The 14614-nt window shown below is 51.9% G+C and overlaps 3 protein-coding genes across 3 annotated transcripts; all 3 read left to right on the forward strand.

The window, feature by feature from the left end:
• The first annotated feature begins 570 nt into the window (after positions 1–570).
• LOC115916649 (cathepsin G-like) lies at positions 571–2960 on the forward strand. Its single transcript, XM_030970362.1, has 5 exons — positions 571–628; positions 1075–1228; positions 1719–1860; positions 1977–2234; positions 2781–2960. Exons 1-5 carry the CDS (start codon positions 571–573, stop codon positions 2958–2960), a joined length of 792 nt encoding a protein of 263 aa, XP_030826222.1.
• Positions 2961–5479: 2519 nt separating this feature from the next.
• Positions 5480–7867, forward strand: LOC115916650 (cathepsin G-like). Its single transcript, XM_030970363.1, has 5 exons — positions 5480–5537; positions 5984–6137; positions 6627–6768; positions 6885–7142; positions 7688–7867. Exons 1-5 carry the CDS (start codon positions 5480–5482, stop codon positions 7865–7867), a joined length of 792 nt encoding a protein of 263 aa, XP_030826223.1.
• A 3801-nt stretch (positions 7868–11668) lies between these two features.
• Positions 11669–14378, forward strand: LOC115916652 (cathepsin G-like; the record flags this gene model as incomplete). Its single annotated transcript, XM_030970365.1, has 6 exons — positions 11669–11726; positions 12173–12326; positions 12816–12957; positions 13074–13331; positions 13875–14024; positions 14306–14378. Coding segments are annotated over exons 1-6 (835 nt in total), but the record flags the coding sequence as incomplete, so codon positions are not given.
• Between the last annotated feature and the right edge of the window lie 236 nt (positions 14379–14614).

A 14614-nucleotide genomic window follows, 5' to 3' on the forward strand; every position in this document is an offset into this window, starting at 1 on the left:
ACTTTCTCATCACCATGGACTTGATAGATTCCCTAGATCACCAGGGCTGAGGTCAAGAGTCTCCACTGGCCTTGTCCGTTAGAGACCCTGACTGGTGATTTCTGATTTCCCAAGGACATCTCTGATGGCAGTTAGCCCCTCTGATAAAAACCAGGAACTTTGCCTGTCCCTGGTCAGCTCTCCCCATTGCTATCAGAGGATGGGGAGAGAAACAAAAAACAAAAAGAAAATAAAATCCAGACAGAATCAGCCCACATGCAGGGTCCCAGGGGCTCTCTCCAAAGGTCTCTGATGAGATATGCATTATCAAACACCCCATTCCTCTCCCTGTGCTCTGAACCAGCCCAGATCTCTCCAGTTTTTTGAGAAGATCGTGACAAAAGCGCAGAGAACGTGTCATGAGCCCCTCACCAAGCCACAGTTTGGGGGTTGTGAGAACAAAAGCAGTAAATGACACGGCCACAGGCAGGCTGAGGTTTCCTGTGTCAGCTCCTCATGACATATATAGAGGTTGCCATTCTGTACCTGTCTCCTGCCTGGCCACAGCTACTGCTTTGGCTCATCAGGGAGATGCTGCTGCTCCTTCTGCTCACAAATGCTTTTGTCCTTCTGCCCTGGGCTGGGGCTGGTGAGTACACAGAGATGGGACTTAGGAACATGCAAGGGCACAGATGGACTCTGAGCAGTCAATCTCAGGAAAGGCTCCTGCCTCACCTTCTCTCCTGTCTCTACTCTCCTACTTTCCTCTCTGCTCCCAACTCCCAGCTCAGCATGTGCCTGAAGCCAGTGAGGCATTAGAGGCACTAGAGCTGTGCCCTTGATGGCATTTGAGTCATCCAGAGCCAGGGGTGGTCAGACCCCAGACAGTGCTGCTTGTCTTTCTCTCCATTGTGCCCCAGCAATGCTTTGGACAGCCCCAGGAAGGAGAGTTGTTGGGATCACTGGCACCTGGCATTAGAGGATGAGCCTTTCCTTTCATGCAACCCCAAACTTGACAGGACACAGCAGCATATTAACATTTATATTAACATTTATATTTAACATTCATATTAACATTTCCCATCTCTCTTCCAGGAAGGATCATTGGTGGACGAGAAGTTAAACCCCACTCCAGACCCTACATGGCTTATTTAGAAATTAAAAATGGCTCAAAACCTAGTTACTGTGGAGGGTTCCTGATTCGCCCAGATGCAGTGCTCTCAGCAGCTCACTGTGTGGATAAAAAAGGGTAAGACTCCATTGTTCTTGCACAGGTGATTTTTTCCAGTCTCACACAGTCCCAGGGGGCCTCAGCCCTGCTCTGGGCTGAAACAGTACCCTGTGTCTCTTCAGGCAGAGCAGGGATCTCTGGAGCTGAGCTCTCCTCTGTGAGTGCAGGAATTGTCTGCCTGATTGGTGCTGAGTGTCCTTGGGGACAGGAATGCTCACAGGGGTCTCCAGGGTCATGGTTTCTCCCATGGCTTAGAGCTGCTGCTGGAGAAGGGCTCCAGTGTCTCCCCTGCCCTGCTTCCCTTTGTGCTCAGCACGGGGCAGCTGCCACCTGTGTCAGTGTGGGCTGAGGGATCCTCAGCTGGGCTCTGGAAGGAACCCAGGTGAGAGAGGACAACTTGCCGAGAGCTGCTCTGGGGAGGTTTCTGCCACCACCACCTCTCTCCAGCCACCTGCCCTGGGGGCTGTTCCTGTCAATGCAGCTGGAATGTGTTGGTGTTTCCTGGCAGGACAGTGAGGGTCACTGTGACTCTGGGAGCCCACAATGTAAACAGCCGAGAACGGAGCCAGCAGAAGATCCGTGCTGGAAAATGGGTCATCCATCCTCAATATTTGCATAAAGGCTTCAAAAATGACATTGTGCTGCTGAAGGTATGGCCCAACACATCCTTCCTACCTGAGGGATCCCCCCCTGCTCAGCTCCCCAAACTCTGAACTTGCTCCTAATCCTTTGCTGGCTCCAACCTCGTGTTCTCTCTGCCTGACAGCTGAAGCCAAGGGCCAGGATCAATAAGCATGTGCAGTTTATCTCCATTCCCAGGAGAAATGAACATGTGAGAGAAGGAGATTTATGCACGGTGTCTGGCTGGGGCTGGACATCTGTGACAGGAAACAAGACTAACATGATGCGAGAAGTGAAACTGAAGGTGCAAGAGGAGAAAATCTGTCAGCAGCTTTTCCGTAACTACCAGCGTCAGTCTATGATCTGTGTTGGTGATAAATACAGTAAAAAAGCAACTTACAAGGTAAGTGTTGTTTTGGGCTGCAAGCTTGGGAGGAGGTTGGGACTGGAAATTCAGCTTGGTTCTCAGGTGAAAGCCAAAGGACACCAGAATGAACCAGGACCTTCAGAATGATGAGCTGAGGGTCCTCACAGAAGCTCTGAAGCTGATGTGCTCCCTGAACTGGGGTGCATTTTCCTAACTATCAGCAACATTTGCTTTTTTACTTACCTGGGGATGTTCTACCCAGCCTAACCAGTGCTTTGGGGTGTAAATTCCTTGTGATATCCTTGCTCATATGGCTTAGGTATTTCCCCATGTCTAACGTTGGTCAATGTTCTTCCTTTGAGTTTTTGAATCTCAGAGAGCCTCCAGGCCTGAACTGTTTCACGGGTGGGCTTAGAGGAGCAGTGAGGCAGCTACAAACGCTGAGAGCTGGGTCTGGAGGGAGGGAGGTGCTTGGAAGAGGAGGTTCTTCACCTGGAGGGAGGGAAGAGGAAACTTGCTGCTTAAGGCAGAGAGAGCTGAGCTGTGGCATGTCTGACCCCTCTCACTCCTTTCATGGCACAGGGTGATTCTGGTGGCCCATTAGTCTGCAATAAGAAGGCTCATGGCATTGTTTCTCATGCACGTGAGCACAATCTCTTCCCTGAGGCATTCACCAGGATCTCGCACTTTGAGCCCTGGATCCGTAAGCAGCTGAAGAGGTTTTCACTCCAAGATATTCCTGGCTATCCATCCTCTGACTAAAATGCTCATTGCCCCTTCTCCACAATGCATCAAACACCTGCTGGTGCTCAGAAGCTCCCAGGGGCAGCTGGAGTCAGAGAAGCCCCTGTGGTGCAGGCACGGGCTCTGGCACTAAGGAGAGTCTCCGTGGCAAGCTACAAATGCAGCTCCCAAGTACACCCAGCTTCCCATTGCTCCCTTCCTCCCACTGCTGCTTCAGCTCTGCTTCTGGCCATCAATAAAAGCATGTTCAAAATCACTTGTGTCTGCAGCCTTTTTGGGAGCTGGATTCAAACCCTGAGTGTGAGAATGAGGAGATGACTGACATTGTGTCCCGATCCTCGATCAGCACATGTGTGGGGAGTGGCTGTGCTCAGCCTCTGCTGCCGGCTGGCAGGATCACCATTTGGCCACTGGCTGGGATCCAGACTGCCCGAAGCAGCCGATAAATGTGGACCCAACACCGAAAGATCCGTGCAAAGGAAAAAAGGAAGGACTCCTTGCTTGTTTCTTCGAGCTGCTTTAGTTCTTTTCCGCGCAGAAGCAATGCCGGGGCGGCGCCGCGTGGAATCAGCAGTGTGGCACAGGAGTTGTTCTTTCCTGTGGCACGAGCAGCGCCTGTAGGATTGACGGGGGGTAGCACGGTCGGAACGGATGGAGATGAGAGATCTCTGAAGCCAGGTCATGGAACTTGGGGTTTATTGCAAAGGACCTCGGTGCAGGGCCCTGCTGGGAGCTGCCAGCCACAACTCAGAGCAGGCTGAGAGAAGAGAGGGGTAGAGAGGATGAGAGGGTGAGAGAGTAAAAGCATAAGAGAGTAAAAGGGGTAAGAACGTAAAAGGCAAGAGCTAAGAGACAAGAGGTAAGAGCTAAGAGGTAAGAGAGCGAGGTTCTTGTTACAATAAAATAAATCATCTTCTGTGTTGAATATTCTGATTCTCACTAACCAATCAAGTACAACATACAAATCCTATAGCATTTCCATACAGCCTATAAGAATCACTACATTACCATACTGTGATAAATTTTAAACCCTAAAAACTCCTCTTTGGACCCCTTCTGCCAAGCTGTAGGGTCTGCTCTGACCCTTGGGCCTGTCTGCAAGCAGAGGGTGTTGTTTCATCTTCAGCCGGCCACATCATTGTTTTCCCGTTGTTCAGTAACTGAGGGATCTCAAAGCCTGCTTTCATTTCAATCTCGCTTATAGTTTCTATATTCACAAAATCTTTTGCCAGACAATCATATTTATAAGGCTTTCCTGTTTCATCCTCCCCAACAAGCGCCGAAGCGAGGCAGGTGACGCAACACTTGTGGGCAGTGGTAGCACCGGCGGCCGCAGCAATGATCCCTCCCATGGCAGGAGCCATGGCTGCGTGGGCAGCGGGGCTCTCCTGCGGCAGGAGGAGAGCAGCTGATGCCACGTGGGTGTTCTTCTTTCTCGTGGCAGAGAGCGGTGCCGGCTGCAAAGAGCTGCCCCATGCAGGTGCTGGCGGAGCGCAGGTGGAGCACGGAAGCCACGCGGCTCAAAGAGGGGGCAGTGGCAGAGAGTGCACAAAAGAGAAAAACAGTGGCTTTAACGCAAGAGGGGATGGAATCCCGGGAGGGGACTGTCTGGCTAGCTAGGAGGAGTCTGGGGGGACACATGTAAACATAGCCTAGAGCAGGAAAGTCACAGATCCTGGAGGTTTCATTGGCTGGGCTCATGGCCAAAGGAGGGTCATGGAAACAGGGGCTGAGTCCCTTCCAGGCTGTAACACTGAACCAGAGCTGCCAGGGAGGACTCAGAGAGGGCCCAGGAAGGGCTGCTCCCTTCTCATGGGGACACCCTGAGCCTAGTCCTCACCTGAGCTCCAGCTGTGTCTCACCCAGCCCTGCACCTACCCAGGGCACCTGCTGGTCTGGACTGGGCTCACACAATGACTCCCCAGCTGGACCTCTGACTTCCTCATCACCATGGACTTGTCAGATCCCCTAGAACACCAGGGCTGAGGTCAAGAGGCCCCAGCTGGCTTTGTCCCTTAGTGACCCTGACTGGTGGTTTCTGATTTTGCAAGGACATCTCTGATGGCAGTTAGCCCCTCTGATAAAAAACAGGAACTGTGCCTGACCCTGGCCAGCTCTCCCCATTGCTATCAGAGGACAGGGGGGAGAACAAAAAACAAAAAGAAAATAAAACCCAGATAGAATCAGCCCACATGCAGAGTCCCAAGGGCTCTCTCCAAAGGTCTCTGATGGAATATGAACACAACAAACACCCCCTTCCTCTCCCTATGCACTGTGGGTGCTCTGAACCAGCCCAGATCTCTCCAGCTTTTTGAGGAGATTGTGACAAAACCGTAGAGAATGTGTCATGAGCCCCTCACCAAGCCACAGTTTGGGGGTTGTGAGAACAAAAGCAGTAAATGACATGGCCACAGGCAGGCTGAGGTTTCCTGTTGCAGCCCCACATGAAATATATAGAGGTTCTGTACCTGCCATTCTGTACCTGTCTCCTGGCTGACCACAGCTACTGCTTTGGCTCTTCAGGACAGTGGTGGGAGATGCTGCTGCTCCTTCTGCTCACAAATGCTTTTGTCCTTCTGCCCTGGGCTGGGGCTGGTGAGTACACAGAGATGGGACTTAGGAACATGCAAGGGCACAGATGGACTCTGAGCAGTCAATCTCAGGCAAGGCTCCTGCCTCACCTTCTCTCCTGTCTCTACTCTCCTACTTTCCTCTCTCCTCTCATCTCCCAGCTCAGCATGTGCCTGAAGCCAGTGAGGCATTAGAGGCACTAGAGCTGTGCCCTTGATGGCATTTGAGTCATCCAGAGCCAGGGGTGGTCAGACCCCAGACAGTGCTGCTTGTCTTTCTCTCCATTGTGCCCCAGCAATGCTTTGGACAGCCCCAGGAAGGAGAGTTGTTGGGATCACTGGCACCTGGCATTAGAGGATGAGCCTTTCCTTTCATGATGCCCCAAACTTGACAGGACACAGCAGCATATTAACATTTATATTAACATTTATATTTAACATTCATATTAACATTTCCCATCTCTCTTCCAGGAAGGATCATTGGTGGAAGGGAAGCTGTGCCCCACTCCAGACCCTACATGGCTTATTTAAAAACTCAAAATGAGACACACAGTAGTGCGTGTGGAGGGTTCCTGATTCGCCCAGATGCAGTGCTCTCAGCAGCTCACTGTGTGGATAAAAAAGGGTAAGACTCGATTGTTCTTGCACAGGTGATTTTTTCCAGTCTCACACAGTCCCAGGGGGCCTCAGCCCTGCTCTGGGCTGAAACAGTACCCTGTGTCTCTTCAGGCAGAGCAGGGATCTCTGGAGCTGAGCTCTCCTCTGTGAGTGCAGGAATTGTCTGCCTGATTGGTGCTGAGTGTCCTTGGGGACAGGAATGCTCACAGGGGTCTCCAGGGTCATGGTTTCTCCCATGGCTTAGAGCTGCTGCTGGAGAAGGGCTCCAGTGTCTCCCCTGCCCTGCTTCCCTTTGTGCTCAGCACGGGGCAGCTGCCACCTGTGTCAGTGTGGGCTGAGGGATCCTCAGCTGGGCTCTGGAAGGAACCCAGGTGAGAGAGAACAACTTGCTGAGAGCTGCTCTGGGGAGGTTTCTCAAACACCACCTCTCTCCAGCCACCTGCCCTGGGGGCTGTTCCTGTCAATGCAGCTGGAATGTGTTGGTGTTTCCTGGCAGGACAGTGAGGGTCACTGTGACTCTGGGAGCCCACAACATAAGGAGGCAAGAACGGAGCCAGCAGAAGATCCGTGCTGGAAAATGGGTCATCCATCCTCAGTATTTGCATAAAGGCTTCAAAAATGACATTGTGCTGCTGAAGGTATGGCCCAACACATCCTTCCTGCCTGAGGGATCTTCCCCTGCTCAGCTCCCCAAACTCTGAACTTGCTCCTAATCCTTTGCTGGTTCTAACCCCGTCTTCTCTCTGCCTGACAGCTGAAGAAAAAAGCCGAGATCAATGACAATGTGCAATGTATCTCCATTGCCAAGGAAAATGAACGTGTGAGAGTAGGAGATTTATGCACGGTGTCTGGCTGGGGACGGACATCTCTGGACCCACCAGGGAGTGATGTCTTGAGGGAGGTGGAACTGAAGGTGCAAGAGGACAAAATCTGTCAGCGAGTTTCCAGTAACTACCAGCGTCAGTCTATGATCTGTGTTGGTGATGAAAAGGAAGAAAAAGCAACTTACAAGGTAAGTGTTGTTTTGGGCTGCAAGCTTGGGAGGATGTTGGGACTGGAAATTCAGCCTGGTTCTCAGGTGAAAGCCAAAGGACACCAGAATGAACCAGGACCTTCAGAATGATGAGCTGAGGGTCCTCACAGAAGCTCTGAAGCTGATGTGCTCCCTGAACTGGGGTGCATTTTCCAACTATCAGCAACATTTGCTTTTTTACTTACCTGGGGATGTTCTACCCAGCCTAACCAGTGCTTTGGGGTGTAAATTCCTTGTGATATCCTTGCTCATATGGCTTAGGTATTTCCCCATGTCTAACGTTGGTCAATGTTCTTCCTTTGAGTTTTTGACTCTCAGAGAGCCTCCAGGCCTGAACTGTTTCACGGGTGGGCTTAGAGGAGTAGTGAGGCAGCTACAAACGCTGAGAGCTGGGTCTGGAGGGAGGGAGGTGCTTGGAAGAGGAGGTTCTTCACCTGGAGGGAGGGAAGAGGAAACTTGCTGCTTAAGGCAGAGAGAGCTGAGCTGTGGCATGTCTGACCCCTCTCACTCCTTTCATGGCACAGGGTGATTCTGGTGGCCCATTAGTCTGCAATAAGAAGGCTCATGGCATTGTTTCCGGTGGATATGAAAACCCCTTCTTTCCTAAGGCATTCGCCAGGATCTCGCACTTTGAGCCCTGGATCCGTAAGCAGCTGAAGAGGTTTTCACTCCAAGATATTCCTTGCTTTCCATTCTCTGACTAAAACGCTCAGTGCCCCTTCTCCACAATGCATCAAACACCTGCTGGTGCTCAGAAGCTCCCAGGGGCAGCTGAAGTGGAGTCAGAGAAGCCCCTGTGGTGCAGGCACGGGCTCTGGCACTAAGGAGAGTCTCCGTTGCAAACTACAAATGCAGCTCCCAAGTACACCCAGCTTCCCATTGCTCCCTTCCTCCCACTGCTGCTTCAGCTCTGCTTCTGGCCATCAATAAAAGCATGTTCAAAGTCACTTTTGTCTGCAGCCTTTTTGGGAGCTGGATTCAAACCCTGAGTGTGAGAATGAGGAGATGACACTCTGGGAGAACCTGGGCATAGGTGGGACATGCAGGACAGGTCTCAGTCCCTGATTGCCTCTTCCTATGGTGAAAAGACATTTCTGTCAGTTTATCAGGTGGGCAAAGTTTCATGGTTTTTCTATAGGTCTGACATTCTCCTTAGACCTACGGGTCTGGGAGTCCATGCATGCCTATTTCTGGGAGAAATATGAATGGGGCTTTGGGTTACCCCGAATTTATCCAGCGTTTACAGCGCTTTTCTCAGTTCTGAGGCAGAGAGCCCATTTGGTGGGGCACCTCGCCTCGTGTGGGGAGTTACCACCCCCCAGCAGAGCCAGCAGGAGAAGGATCCGAGGACAGAAACTGCTGGTTCCCACCCCCCTGCATCCCAGGTGGGTGAGGCTTTGCCCACGGCTGAGGAGAAGTTGGTTTCTGCTTCTGTGGAGCATGTGCAGCTCCGGCGGCAGCACCGTCTCTCGCTGTTTTGCCCAGGCTGCGAGGCAAGGCGATCGACAGCAGCAGTGAGTGACGGCGGCCTGTCTCAGAGAGGGGCCGTGCCCTCGCTGCTCTCTGCCCGCCTGAGGATGCCCCAGCGGCCACGGAGGGAGATCCTTGGCCAGCTCTGCTGTGCAATTCTCCGTGCCCCCCACTCTGGGAGCGTGCGGACCCGCTCCCACCGCCACTGAGAGAGGCGGCCGGCAGCCCGACACTTAACAGCGTGCCCAGTCCAAGTGCATCGCCGCCGGGAATTGCATTCATGACAACAGTGCAGATGGTGCTGGTGGAGGCCGACCCCGCGTCTATTCTGCCACCTCCTTTACCCCTCCCAGGGCTGAGAGAGACACCCACCGCTCCGTCTGCGGCAGCGCCTGCCCCGCCAGCCCCACAGGCCCCGCTGACTGCTGTGCTGCCTGCCCTGCCGCTTCCACCGTCTCCAGAGCCGCCTGCAGGCCCTGCCCGCGGCCCTGCCGCCCCTCACAGACTGTGGTGTGCTCCTAAGCAATGCTTCAGCCGTGTGACAAACTGTGCTTGCGCTGCTGCTCCCACAACCAGGAGAAGACGTGGTCACCGCCTGTGTGTCTGCAGTGGTTGCTCTCTCTGCATCAAGCCCGGCAGGCAATGCAGCCCCACCGCCCCCGGCGGTCCCACCGCCTTCAGGGACTCTGTCTTCCATGTCAGCGTCTGTGTCGGACCCTGCGACAGGCCTGTCCCTCAGTGGAGGCCGCACAGCTCGACAGCTGATTGCTGAAAACTTTCAAACTCAGTGTTTTTCTGGGACACAGCGTTTGTCGCAGGCCAACTTGTGTTCGGTCGGGGGCTTCTCGCGGGGGTTTGGAATGCCTGACTCCCCCGCCCGTGCACGCCAGTGCCGTGAGGGAGGTGGCTCCCTGAGGTGCTGCCTCTGGCCCCAAGCCTGGATTGGATGGCGGTGGTGCTGAGGGGCAGAAAGCAGGAACACTGTTGTTTGCACCACGGGGGCGAGAGAAACAGCGGAAAGGGAGCGTTGTTCGCTTCTTCTGGGGAAAGACGACTCCCAGATCCCGGATGGAGATCCCCGGGAAAACTTCTCCTTCCCAGCGGCCAGCGTGCACCAGTGGTTCTGGGGGGAGGAGGTGTTCGGTCACTCCTGCTGCCAAGGCACTGGCAGCATGGTGGGGAGGGGCTGTGAGCACAGAGATCCCACCCTGCAGGCCGGGTCTGGGCCGTTTGGGTCATTTCTCTGGGCCGGGGCCAGCACCGCGCCCGCTGCCAGGTTTGGGGGCTTTGATCTCCCTAACCGAACCTGGGCCACCGTTCTGTGGGCCGGGTCTGGGCTTCCTGGTCCATCCACGAGGACTGAGGCCCACACAGGGTCCTAAAACCCTCTGCTGCTGCTGATCATTCTACGTTAAAAAGAAAAAAAATATATATCTATCTATGTATGTATGTATATAAAAGGGGGGAAGAGCTATCAGCTCAAAGTATTCAAAGCCATGAATCAGCCTCAGCCCAAGTGGTTCAATTAAGGGCTGTGGCCACGGCATTCCAGAAATTTTCTCAATATTGGTAGATAATTTTCAATGGGTTTTTATCAATGGACTTTTAATCACGTTGATTTTCTTTAGCAGTTCTTTGTTTCAGGATTCTGCAAGTCTGTTTCATGACCAAAAGGACCTTTCAGGGATGTCAAAGAGCAACATCTCCAGTCAATGGACTTTCTCCTGAAACTCAGCTGTTTGGACTTGAAACAATGAACAATTCTTTACATTGTCTTTGGCATTTTCTATATTGTAAGCCTTGCTTTAGTGATATGATAGAAGTTGATGTTCTACAGGTAAAGAATCTCCTTGATCATTCCCCATCAGCAATTGATTGAGGTTTTGATTGGCAATGGATAAACCTCTTGAGAGGTGTTTGTTCTCTCTTCTGCAAGGGCCCAGGAGAAGAATTACAAACACAGTCTCTTTTTAGTTTAATTCTACAAAAAGGGTGAAATGTCACTGTCATATTTTCTGGAAAAATCCCTTCAGCAGGATTTCTTCTCCTTGGAAGCTGAGAAGCCTCAGAGAAAATGGAAAACAATATTATCTCATTTGCTTCTCCTGTGTTTTGCTTCTTTGGAATGTGGTTGGAGATTGTTTATCCAACATGTGAATTGTTTTGACTTAATGACCAATCACGGTCAGGCTGTGTTGGACTCTGAGGAGAGAGTCACGAGTTTTTAATTAATATCTTGTTAAGCCTTCTGCAGGTATCCTTTCTTTATTCTTTAGTAGAGTTTTAGTACACCATTCTTTAATATAATATAGTAACATAAAATAATAAATGAGCCTTCTAAGAACATGGAGTCAGATTCATCATTTCCTCCCCACGATGGGGACCCAGAAAATACCACACTGCACCTGCCCAGGGCACCTGCTGGTCTGGACTGGGCTCACAGAATGACTTCCCAGCTGCACCTCAGACTTTCTCATCACCATGGACTTGTCAGACTCCCCAGAACACCATGCCTGAGGTCATGAGGCTCCACTGGCCTTTTCACTTAGTGACTGATTGGTGATTTCTGATTTCCCAAGGACATCTCTGATGGCAATTAGCCGCTCTGATAAAAAGCAGGAACTTTGCCTGTCCCTGGCCAGCTCTCCCCATTCCTATCAGAGGATGGGGGGAGAACAAAAAACAAAAAGAAAACAAAATCCAGACAAAATCAGCCCACATGCAGGGTCCCAGGGGCTCTCTCCAAAGGTCTCTGATGGGATATGCACTTATCAAACATGCCTTTCCTCTCCCTGTGCTCTGAACCAGCCCAGATCTCTCCAGCTTTTTGAGGAGATTGTGACAAAAGTGCAGAGAACGTGTCATGAGCCCCTCACCAAGCCACAGTTTGGGGGTTGTGAGAACAAAAGCAGTAAATGACACGGCCACAGGCAGGCTGAGGTTTCCTGTGTCAGCTCCTCATGACATATATAGAGGTTGCCATGCTGTACTTGTCTCCTGCCTGGCCACAGCTACTGCTTTGGCTCATCAGGGAGATGCTGCTGCTCCTTCTGCTCACAAATGCTTTTGTCCTTCTGCCCTGGGCTGGGGCTGGTGAGTACACAGAGATGGGACTTAGGAACATGCAAGGGCACAGATGGACTCTGAGCAGTCAATCTCAGGCAAGGCTCCTGCCTCACCTTCTCTCCTGTCTCTACTCTCCTACTTTCCTCTCTCCTCTCATCTCCCAGCTCAGCATGTGCCTGAAGCCAGTGAGGCATTAGAGGCACTAGAGCTGTGCCCTTGATGGCATTTGAGTCATCCAGAGCCAGGGGTGGTCAGACCCCAGACAGTGCTGCTTGTCTTTCTCTCCATTGTGCCCCAGCAATGCTTTGGACAGCCCCAGGAAGGAGAGTTGTTGGGATCACTGGCACCTGGCATTAGAGGATGAGCCTTTCCTTTCATGAAGCCCCAAACTTGACAGGACACAGCAGCATATTAACATTTATATTAACATTTATATTTAACATTCATATTAACTTTTCCCATCTCTCTTCCAGGAAGGATCATTGGTGGAAGGAAAGCTGATGCCCACTCCAGACCCTACATGGCTTATTTAGAAATTAAAAATGGGAGAAACACTACTGCGTGTGGAGGGTTTCTGATTCGCCCAGATGCAGTGCTCTCAGCAGCTCACTGTATGGATAAAAAAGGGTAAGACTCCATTGTTCTTGCACAGGTGATTTTTTCCAGTCTCACACAGTCCCAGGGGGCCTCAGCCCTGCTCTGGGCTGAAACAGTACCCTGTGTCTCTTCAGGCAGAGCAGGGATCTCTGGAGCTGAGCTCTCCTCTGTGAGTGCAGGAATTGTCTGCCTGATTGGGGCTGAGTGTCCTTGGGGACAGGAATGCTCACAGGGGTCTCCAGGGTCATGGTTCTTCCCATGGCTTAGAGCTGCTGCTGGAGAAGGGCTCCAGTGTCTCCCCTGCCCTGCTTCCCTTTGTGCTCAGCACGGGGCAGCTGCCACCTGTGTCAGTGTGGGCTGAGGGATCCTCAGCTGGGCTCTGGAAGGAACCCAGGTGAGAGAGGACAACTTGCTGAGAGCTGCTCTGGGGAGGTTTCTCAAACACCACCTCTCTCCAGCCACCTGCCCTGGGGGCTGTTCCTGTCAATGCAGCTGGAATGTGTTGGTGTTTCCTGGCAGGACAGTGAAGGTCACTGTGACTCTGGGAGCCCACAACATAAGGAGGCAAGAACGGAGCCAGCAGAAAATCCGTGCTGGAAAATGGGTCATCCATCCTCAATATTCCCGTAAAGACGGGAAAAATGACATTGTGCTGCTGAAGGTATGGCCCAACACATCCTTCCTGCCTGAGGGATCTCCCCCTGCTCAGCTCCCCAAACTATGAACTTGCTCCTAATCCTTTGCTGGTTCTAACCCTGTCTTCTCTCTGCCTGACAGCTGAAGAAAAAAGCCGAGATCAATGAGAATGTGCAATGTATCTCCATTGCCAAGGAAAATGAACGTGTGAGAGTAGGAGATTTATGCACGGTGTCAGGCTGGGGCTGGACATCTAAGGCAGGGGACATGAGTGATGTCTTGATGGAGGTGGCACTGAAGGTGCAATATGCAGAAATATGTGAGCAGCTTTCCAACAACTTCCAGTGTCAGTCTATGATCTGTGTTGGTGATGAAGAGGAAGAAAAAGCAACTTACAAGGTAAGTGTTGTTTTGGGCTGCAAGCTTGGGAGGAGTTGGGACTGGAAATTCAGCTTGGTTCTCAGGTGAAAGCCAAAGGACACCAGAATGAACCAGGACCTTCAGAATGATGAGCTGAGAGTCCTCACAGAAGCTCTGAAGCTGATGTGCTCCCTGAACTGGGGTGCATTTTCCAACTATCAGCAACATTTGCTTTTTTACTTACCTGGGGATGTTCTACCCAGCCTAACCAGTGCTTTGGGGTGTAAATTCCTTGTGATATCCTTGCTCAGATGGCTTAGATATTTCCCCATGTCTAATGTTGGTCAATGTTCTTCCTTTGAGTTTTTGACTCTCAGAGAGCCTCCAGGCCTGAACTGTTTCACGGGTGGGCTTAGAGGAGTAGTGAGGCAGCTACAAACGCTGAGAGCTGGGTCTGGAGGGAGGGAGGTGCTTGGAAGAGGAGGTTCTTCACCTGGAGGGAGGGAAGAGGAAACTTGCTGCTTAAGGCAGGAGAGCTGAGCTGTGGCATGTCTGACCCCTCTCACTCCTTTCATGGCACAGGGTGATTCTGGTGGCCCATTAGTCTGCAATAAGAAGGCTCATGGCATTGTTTCTCATGGATATGAAGACTGCCTCTTCCCTGAGATATTCACCAGGATCTCGCACTTTGAGCCCTGGATCCAAAAGCAGCTGAAGAGGTTTTCACGCAAGGCAATTCCTTGCTTTCCATTCTCTGACTAAAATGCTCATTGCCCCTTCTCCACAATGCATCAAACACCTGTTGGTGCTCAGAAGCTCCCAGGGGCAGCTGGAGTCAGAGAAGCCCCTGTGGTGCAGGCACGGGCTCTGGCACTAAGGAGAGTCTCCGTGGCAAGCTACAAATGCAGCTCCCAAGTACACCCAGCTTCCCATTGCTCCCTTCCTCCCACTGCTGCTTCAGCTCTGCTTCTGGCCATCAATAAAAGCATGTTCAACGTCACTTGTGTCTGCAGCCTTCTTGGGAGCTGGATTCAAACCCTGAGTGTGAGAATGAGGAGATGACACTCTGGGAGAACCTGGGCATAGGTGGGACATGCAGGACAGGTCTCAGTGCCCAAATGCTCCCCTTGTCTCCATCAGCCCCTTGCAGTCCAGCCAGCAGGCACAGCCTGTATAGAACATTTATCCAGCCTTTCAGAAACAGAGGCATCTCCACATGCAAGGGGAGATCAGTTGGGTTTTTAGCACCAACCTGAAACCCTCTTAGATGCTTAGACAGACCGAAGACCAGCCAGCCTGTTTACACCCTGTCTCCCCTTCAA

The sequence above is a fragment of the Camarhynchus parvulus genome, unplaced genomic scaffold (assembly GCF_901933205.1).
Source record: "Camarhynchus parvulus unplaced genomic scaffold, STF_HiC, whole genome shotgun sequence".
Classification (NCBI taxonomy): Eukaryota; Metazoa; Chordata; class Aves; order Passeriformes; family Thraupidae; genus Camarhynchus; species Camarhynchus parvulus.